Source organism: Syngnathus floridae, chromosome 19 (assembly GCF_059516105.1).
Source record: "Syngnathus floridae isolate MCC-2025c chromosome 19, RoL_Sflo_1.0, whole genome shotgun sequence".
Taxonomy (NCBI): Eukaryota; Metazoa; Chordata; class Actinopteri; order Syngnathiformes; family Syngnathidae; genus Syngnathus; species Syngnathus floridae.
In genome coordinates, this window is record NC_142431.1 from 7,503,431 (window position 1) to 7,512,583 (window position 9,153).

The 9,153-nt window shown below is 42.1% G+C and overlaps 2 protein-coding genes across 5 annotated transcripts in view; both read right to left on the reverse strand.

Moving 5' to 3' along the window:
- adgb (androglobin) overlaps positions 1-1,751 on the reverse strand; it is a 28,528-nt gene extending 26,777 nt beyond the window's left edge. For 3 of the 4 annotated variants that reach the window (XR_015854444.1, XM_088362357.1, XM_088362359.1), the window contains exons 1-5: positions 1,576-1,751; positions 1,280-1,466; positions 898-1,033; positions 717-815; positions 52-123 (exon numbers count right to left, since the gene is read on the reverse strand). Coding sequence is in view for 3 of the 4 variants with exons in the window: in XM_088362357.1 (XP_088218483.1) it covers positions 52-123; positions 717-815; positions 898-1,033; positions 1,280-1,344 (372 nt within the window). In the remaining variant the exon portion in view is untranslated. The remainder of the gene's footprint in view (positions 1-51; positions 124-716; positions 816-897; positions 1,034-1,279; positions 1,467-1,575) is intronic. The other variant, XM_088362358.1, reaches the window with a different exon arrangement.
- A 195-nt stretch (positions 1,752-1,946) lies between these two features.
- rab32a (RAB32a, member RAS oncogene family) lies at positions 1,947-8,637 on the reverse strand. The gene is made up of 3 exons (XM_088362364.1): positions 8,221-8,637; positions 4,984-5,261; positions 1,947-3,140 (listed from the first exon to the last, which is right to left on the reverse strand). The coding sequence occupies exons 1-3, from the start codon at positions 8,444-8,446 to the stop codon at positions 2,991-2,993; spliced, it is 654 nt and encodes a 217-aa protein (XP_088218490.1). The 5' UTR covers positions 8,447-8,637; the 3' UTR covers positions 1,947-2,990.
- Positions 8,638-9,153: the final 516 nt, after the last annotated feature.

The window sequence follows — 9,153 nt, forward strand, 5'->3', positions numbered from 1 at the left end:
AACAGTGACTCATAAAGTATTTAAGATAATTGATGGCTCGTATTTATTTACCTCACTGCCAAGTAGATGGTGGTTGGAGGTCACCAGGTCAAAGCTATGTGTGTTCTCAACAACTGTGGGCACCTAAATTAAAACACATGGGTGGAAATGAGTCCGTTCATATGACACGGAGTTGCGCCACAGTCACAGCTAACCGTTTTCAAGCTAACACCAATGTGTGTCCTACTTAACACGGAGGCGGAGGGGCTTTGCCGGTCTAGCCTCTCCGTGATACTCCCCTGACTGCCAAACCTGCGATGAACATTCTACCAGCCACCTTAATAGACTCCAATGAATGTCTAATTAAATATTAACAGCTGTGTTAGCTAATGGCAACAGAGATCAACTGAGGGTCAAGGGTGGCTATGTTTAACGGGTGGGAGACGACCTCAACGCTTCCGTCGATGAAATAGGCTTTAGAAATCCCAGATGAAGAGAGACGGCATCGCGGAAAGCGATTGGCCTCAGCTCCCCGTCGCAGGGATTTAATTTAAGTCTATTGACAGCGGTAGAGAAAAGGACGATTGCGATCTGGCAATGACTTATTCAAAGAGACGAAAAACTAGAAAAGCTTTAGGCTTTGGGAATTTCGCAATACCAATGTAGGATGTGGAACTGAAATGTGTTGTAATTAAAACAACATGTGGGAGTGGCACTAGAAAGGTGTTTAGGTTTACCATGCTGCAGAGAAACTCTGTAGGGCGCCTCCAGTACTGCACATTCAAAGATGCCGGAAGGCTAATTTTCCCCTCTGGATCCTCAAAGAACAGCTGTAACTAAAAAAAAAAAATTACATACGTACAATGCAGCTAAAGTCATTATTTAATTAGTGTTCCGCTTAAGTGTAACAATCTTTACATTTGGAGGGGGAGGCTTCTTTGAATCTTCTGTTGCTTTTCCCGAGTCCCATTTCTCCCTGTAGACATCCCCGTCATTCCACTCGGGCCACACATCCTCCAGGCTATCCACGGATATGGTGGGTGCTGAACATACTCTGAAATTGGGAAAAGACATGAGTCAGACTTTATTCTCCAGAGTCTGTCAGCAGTTTCTGTTTGCTCTCATTGGGTTAGCAAACTTGGTGAGGGAGTAAAATATTTGAAGGAAGGTTGCTACTTACAGTTCAACACCAAACTGCAAATGTATGAATTGACAGAAAAATACACAAAAAACTCTCCTAAATATTATGTTTATGCTTAAATTTGTTAGTGTCTGCATTACAGAATAAAAATCAACTTACTCTACTGGCACGTCGGATATTTTGCTGGAAGTGGACTCCTTTTTCTTGAGCTGGGCTTTGGACATTATGTGTCAAGCAAATCCCCCGTCGTGATACGTCCTTCAAAATGGGCCTTTTACCCTGCAAAGTTGTTTAGACTAGCCAGTCATGATGAATTCTCGAAAGCCATAAGCTACAAATGACCGTCCTGTGGAGTAAATGAACCGAATGGACATTTTAAGCTAACACTCGTTTGAATATTGAGACTGGTGACAGGTGGCTAACGGTAGTTAAACGCAACGTGAGGCCAAACTCACTTTGTACGCTCGCCGACACTTTACTGGAAATGGACTCCTTATTTTTCATTTGTGGCGCTGGCATAACGTATAAAGATTTAATCCAACTTTAAAGTTGTGTTTATCTTCTGATCATATCTTGCTAGCATGCCGCAAGTGTGTGCATTATCCCTTTTCCGGTCCAGCTCTGAATTGTTTCCCCGAGTTGCCATGGTAACAAAGGCAGAGTCTTGAGTTTTACGTTTGATGATGTTTACGGAAGTCTGGCTTTTTTAAAATAATGAACAAATAATTACATTAGAATAACAATGCTACTGACATTTTGCAAAATTAATGTCTATTTTTAATTCGTTATATTTGACTGGTTATAATAATTAAAAATATTTCCACAATTGAGAATATTTTTCATTTAATTTTATTTTTCTGTTTGTTTAAAAAAACATTTAATATGCATTGCTACAGACAAAACTTTTCATATAACTAACAATGTTGTTGTATTGTAAAAAATCCACACCAAAGTAAAAACACATAAGATAAATACAATTTAATCTAGGCAGCATGAGGAGAACATTTAACAATACCGGCAGACAATATACATCAGTAAAAATGTTTATTCTCCTCGCCGTATTTTCACATATAAACTTAAAATATAATTAGATGCACAAAACATGTTCACATTTTTCAATCTTGGATATTAAACAATGCATGAGCGCTGAGGCATTTTATTATGCATATTGCGTATCAGATATTATATTTATATATTATATTATATTCTTATCTCCACTTTCAGCTTCCTAAAATACAAGTGTTTGTCTTTAAGTGTTCAAAACAATGTATGTATATTGTTGGAGTGAGGATCCATCTATTTATTCAATTGCATAGGCTTTTTTGGGGCGGCAAATACAGCAAAATATGTCAAAACTGCTGTACAAATCACTTTTACAGCTATACAAACAGTACGATAACAGTGTTAATGCTTAACTGTGGCGCAGTAGTAAAATCGAATGCAGAGCGACATAAACAAGAGTGCAATTCTTTAAAAAAGGGCTTTATAGCCCTTCTCCGTACAGAGTGGAAAACACTCAAAAGTGAAGTGATTCACACACAAACACAAATAAAAGGCAGCAAGGCTCTGCCGGTTGTCTAACGTGATCATCACCATCATAATAATCAAAAAATAGCCCCAGCCCTTGTCGTCAGGTAAAGTCCAGGGCCGATGGATGAGCCAACTTCAAGTATTTAGAGGCTGGGATCAATTGTTAATGGTGGAATAAACAGTAAAGTGGTTTGAAGATCGAGACTCTGAAGCTATTTGGGGACCATCAAGATATCAAAAAAATTAAACCATTAAATCTCCTGGAGCTTTCCCAAAGCATTCCCGCCCCGGATTGGGGGCAGCGTGGCGGAACTGTGTTCCCGTTAGTGTGCGCCGAGTGTTAGCAACAGCCCGGTTTGCTCTCCGCCGCCACAGTCTCCTGGTCCAGTTTGATGCGGTCTCCGTTGCTCTCCTCGTACGGCAAGCCCTTGTCATTGGCCAAGATGTTCTCCACCAGGAATTTGGCCGCCTCGTCCACATTGATATTGTCCTGCAGGAGGAGCAAAGCGTGGATGGTCATTTGTACGTTTTGATTGTACACAGTTGGGTGGGCAACAACTGGCAAATGATTTTCTCAGGCAGCCTGAGGCCAACTGAAACAAAGTGAAAACAGACATTCATTTTTTTTTTTTTTGCCCTTCACACTGCAGCTGGAATGAGGTAATGAATATTACTTATAAGCTTTACAAGCTTTAGCATTGTGTGCAGAGAACCACAGATTTGGAATGAGCTTGATGAAACACTAAAAATGTTGCAATCCATATCCATCTTCAAGGCAAATCTAAAAACTCAACTCATATCAATGCATGTTTAATGTGCTGATTATTAATCGCATGAATACCTGTGTCCTGTTTTTAATTTATTGATTGCTAATGTACTTCACATCAAATCCAGTGTAACCAGAATACTGAAACTATCTATTACTTGTTGTATGTTTACTGTGTGTCTACTGCTTGTTGTGCCTTATTGTGTGTTTATTATTTATTGTCTATTATATATCTGTATGTTGTCCATAATGTAAGGATACCTGGCCAATATCTGATACTTATGGAAAACCGGGCCCCCTATCAAAAGCTTTAAATAGCTTGCTTGGGGTGACCTTTCATGCATCCGACTGTGTAATACTGTTTGTTGTATCATGTTGTATGTCTTGGATATAGCGTGAATAAAAGAAATAATAATAATAATAAAATATTAATGGTCTTCCCCCTGCCAATGCCCAGCACTGTGCATCTTTACAAAAAAAAAAACAACAACACAAGTTATAGTTCACATTGACAAGTCAATCATTGTTTATGAATGAAAACTTGTGACTCGAGTCCAATCTGCTGTTCAAAGCTCACAGTCGTGATCAATGCAAGGCGTGTGACTCTGGTCATATGATCGACATTTTTATATTTTTTTTTTGCATGGGAGAAGCAGAACAACCTCCTGACTGAAGTAGCTCTCTCACTTCCCCTCATGACAAGCAGCGGATGAACGTAGCGCCGTTAAGATGCAAGCGATTGGTTGCCGTGTCACGCATAAAGACTAACGGGCACGTCACGCTAACGTCCCCCCAAGTCACATGATGCCGAGTTATGTGTGGGCAAGACGAGGAAGTAGTGGGACGCTCAACCAGTACTGTGGCTTTTATTATCGTTGTGTAATTTGTTATTTTGTTGCATGTGGCCGCCATTTAGTTTTTACATATTTGTTCCATTAAATTGTATGAATTTATTCCTTGCAGCCTATTGTCATCATTTCATAGCATTTCTCTAGCCTGTACTACTTTCAGTATATTTTTTATTTATTTATTTATTTATTTATTTATTTATTTTAACGAAGATGTGACATCATGACCCCAACACTGCAACAGAATTCTCTCTCAGATTACCTATAACCCTGTTAGCCGCTCTCCTCAATCGCTGTCATGTGATATCACAGCAGCCTAGGCAGGCTCAAAACATCTTGAAGTAGTTTAAAAAACGGCTGTGCTGAACAAAAGCGGGTTTCGTAACAGGCATGATTGCAGCATACGGAAAGACGAAGCGGCCTCGGCTTCCCCTGCGCGAGGTCTTGTTTCCCATGAGGGGGAAGTGCACCCGTTATGTTAGCGACCGCATAAAACACAGCTGAGAACATTTTAACATGTAAAATGAGTGTGTCTACTTTGTATACAGTGAAAAAATACAAAACTGTCCTATAAAACATGTTTCAAGCCGTCAATTTGCAATGCGGCATCTTGCTAGCTGGTGACGACTAGCTAAGCTAGGCTAGGCAAGGCTAGGCTAAGATTCAACTATATAACAACAGACTGTTTTCTGAGCGCATTGAAAAGAAATATGCCTCACCTTGGCCGATGTCTCGAACCAGCCCAGGAAGCCCGTCTCCTTGCAGAAATTGTCCATCAGCGTCGTGTTGTTATATCCCTCTATCTTCTGGTCGCACTTGTTGGCCAGCAGTACTGAGGGGATGGGGCTGCCGTTGGCCAACTTCACTTTGCTGTCCAAGTCGTGCTTCCACTTGGACACGGCCTCGAACGTGGAGCCCCTGGTCACGTCAAAAACCACAAAGGCCCCCACCGCCTCCTTGTAGTACACCCGCGTCATGTTTCCGAAGCGTTCCTGACCTGGAATTCAGAAGAATGTTGAGGAACTGCACGGAAAAGGCTTCAAACACTCAGCCCTAAAAAACATGACCCACTTTCCTCCTTATGCCAGAGGCCTAATCCGTGCAGAGAAGTAATCTGCCTTCATAATAAGCCTTTTCTCTCCATATGGGCTGTCTGTGAGAACATCTGAGATGATACATCACAATGGAATTAACACGAGCAAATGGGGTGACTCAAAGGACTGCTGCTAAAATGTTGAACGGAAAAGCTTTTTAGGTACACTTCTTTTTTCTACTAGTGCAGTGGGCCTGTAAATTTACTATACACTCGAGTTCCGCTTGGGTGCAGGTATTTAGCGGCCATGCCGATGAGTGGATGAAGTGACGTGACGCAGATCCGAGTGTTTGGCAATGAATCCACTGTGGGGGCCTAAAGGCCTGACGCTAATTGCTCATAATTGGCAGGCTAATTTTACTTCATGCAACCTCAGGTAAATGCACAAGAGACACGGCAGTGGAGGAAAGACCTGATAGATTCCATTTCCAGATCTTGTAAGGCAGCAAATTAACAGAACCTGATTTCAAATGTAGCAACAAATTGGGCCTTCAAATGCCCCGCCCACCATTACTGGAACAAGAAGAAAAATATTTGCACCAAATCAGTATATTTTGTTGAAGTCGTAATTATAAAAGTAACAGTAACTCAATACGTGGAACAGCAATGGAAGCCTGCTTTGATTTTGTGACACATGCAGTCATTAACGCTTGGTCGATATCGGAGCGAGGCCACATGCCGGTGGGAGCGTCCTCCTCCTCCTCCTCCTCCTCCTCCTCCTCCTCCTCCTCCTCCTCCTCCTCCCGGCAACGTCTCAGAAGACTCGCATCGAGCCATTTTATTGACAGGCTAGCGTAAGCGCACGAGCGCTGGTCGTACGGGCTAATGACGTGATGTATTGACGCAGCTCAAGTCACAAACATTTCATCACGACAAAGAACATCAAGCATGACCTCTTGTCATGTTCCTACACGATAATGCTTTTATTTCAATAATAAATCAAATATATCTATCCATGTTGGCCACCATTCAACTTTCTCAACAGCCAAAACAGCTCTACCGAGTAAAGTTAGATCAGCTAAAAAACGCTAACGCGTGTCCTATGCTGCTAACCCAATTAGCACAGGAATGGACAGTGTGAGCGTGTAAGCGCCGCGCACACACACACGACATCAGACAACAAATGACATATACAGCCGGCCCGCATGTCGCCGACATCATTAATACTAACGGGGAGTTATTTTTCGTGCGTGGGAGATAGCGAGACGATGTCATCATTATCTATAGTTGCTCTACGCTGGTATGCGTTGCCATTGAGTGGGTGTGCGTGTTGCCATGGAAACTGTCCAAGCCAGACGCGGCCGTATAGCAACAGCAGCAGCAGCGGCAGTAGTAGTAGTAGTACATCCCTCGGTACCTCCAAACAACAGTCCAGTCATGGGTGGTGCAATTGCTACCCGGACCTTCAGTATTAACTTTATCTTAATACCATAACCCCTGAAAAAATGTACTGTGACTATCTACAGTCACATAATAAAGGTTGTAGTCACGGAGGTAGTTGTGGGCACATGACCACGATGTGATCTTACTGCAGACTAGCAGAGCCTTGAGCAAGGGCCCGCCAACAGCCAACATGCTCTTGCTCCACGCTTACCTTCAGTTGACCTAGCATAATATGAGGAATTCCAGTGATAGCACTCAGTGTACACCAGAGATGAGATGAAGGGCAAATTTAGGACTAGGATTTGAAGCTACAATAAGTAACGATTTGGTCCTAAAAGGACACAGCTTCTAAATAATTGATGCTTGTCATCTGTCATTTCCATGGCAACCGTGAATCGCCTACTTCAGTGCTCAGGCTAGAATTCGGACGGACAATCCAAAACACCTCCCGTCGTGTTCTGCTTGACTAATAATACAGTTCAGAATTGTGTTAGCGTCATCGTCCAGCATCAGTGTTAATAGTATTGTTAGCGATTTTTTGAATTGATGCTAACAGGTGCACCATTTTGTCTGCCGTGACCTTGTGAGAAGCAATTCCATCCACGCATGACTATCAATTGAGGGTGTAATGGGGCTTGACATTTCGAGGCTTCAGGCTGATGACTATCATTCCTTCCAACGTGAAAAGACCATCAACACAGAGTCCATCATTATAGTCATTAAGAAAAAGAACAGGGTGACATAAGCAACACAACAAATTTTATAAGAAGACAGACAGTTCTTGAATAGTGAACCTCCGCCAAGGTTGAGCCACATTTTTTTTTTGCTAGCAGGCTAGTTACAGGCCACAACATCAAAGTACTGGATTGCAACTTACGGAATAGCTCACAAAATCAACATCATGCTGTATTTCAAATCATATTTAGCAGGTCACAAACAGAAACACATGACTCACAATCACGTCATGTATGTCAAATTGATTGATTAGCTAGTTGATTAAGAGCTATTATCATGGAGCATCTTGTGAAAGGAGAACACATGCTTTGATGTGTAATATTGTGTAAAATGTTAAATACAACGGAGCTCCGATCCATCCTCACAATTTTGTCACAGATGACATCAGCATTTATACAACCTCCGATTGGTCGATCAGAGCAACATTTGCTTCAACTGCCAAAGCACATCACTAGAGATTTGCATACATCATTACATTTAATAATTTTGCTTCTCTGGTGGGAGAAATGTATATTGGTGGTTTCTGTTGTGGAACAGATTAATAATCAATATTTTGGACGGAAAAGGAGGATGAATCCGAAATGTGCTAAGGGCCCCACAAAGGTGGGCAGGCTCTTGCGGTTGAGTGGATAATAATAACAACGTGACCTACATTCCTCTGACAATTATGAGCTGCCATGAACATTGAAAGGAAATCTGTCAGGCAATTTAGAAAGCAAAACTTTTTTTTTGCCGTGTGCGTTACCTGCGATGTCCCAAAGCTGCAACCGGACGAGCGTCTTGCCGTCCCAATTGAGGACCTTGAGAGCGAAGTCCACACCGATGGTGGCTCGGTAGTGCTGGGAGAAGAGCTGGTGAACGTACCGCTTGATGATGCTTGTCTTGCCCACGCCCAGTTCCCCGATCACCAGCACTTTGAACAAGTACTCCTTGCACTCCGACACCGAACCGCCGGCCATGCTCGCCTGCATCAACGACAGTCCGACGCTTGAGCTCAACTTTTATTGGAATGTGTGTGTGCGTGAGTGTATGTGCGTGGTTTTGCGTGTGTGTGTCATGAGTTCGTCCTCGCGCACGAGAGGGGGGAAAAGAAAAGTGGGCTGTCACGGACCGGGCTGGTCCACATAGCAAAAAATTAGTTATTTTTCCTCCTCCTCTTACTCCTCCCGAGAAGGCGTCACATGACCCGGAAGTGTCAAAACACTTTTTTGCTGTCAAAAACTTTTTTTTCCTTTATGCAACCGTCCGTAGGACAGTTCATTTAAGTACAAACAACACAACAAAAATATGAATTTACAAACACAATACCAGTCACTTTTGAGGTTTTCAAGACACAGTTATTGCGCATTGCATCAGAGCCGTTCCTAATAATTTGACCCGACGGGCGTTCATCAAAATAAAGCGGCGGCGCTCAGATGTTGTAGTATTGTTTGAAAGAGTAAATGTTAACTATAAGGTGACAAAAAATATAAAATATGTTAAATGAATATCGCTCATTACTCGTGTAAATGTTTCGTTGCAGCTCTCAATACATACATGCAGCAAATATTAAATGAAATGTCCGATGAGTTTTCCATAGAAACGTTTTTTTATTATTGTACAACCTTATCCAACGTGTCCAAAACATAAAGGCCTAGCTCATCCGAGCGTTGTTCAACACGGTGCTATACCCTGTTTC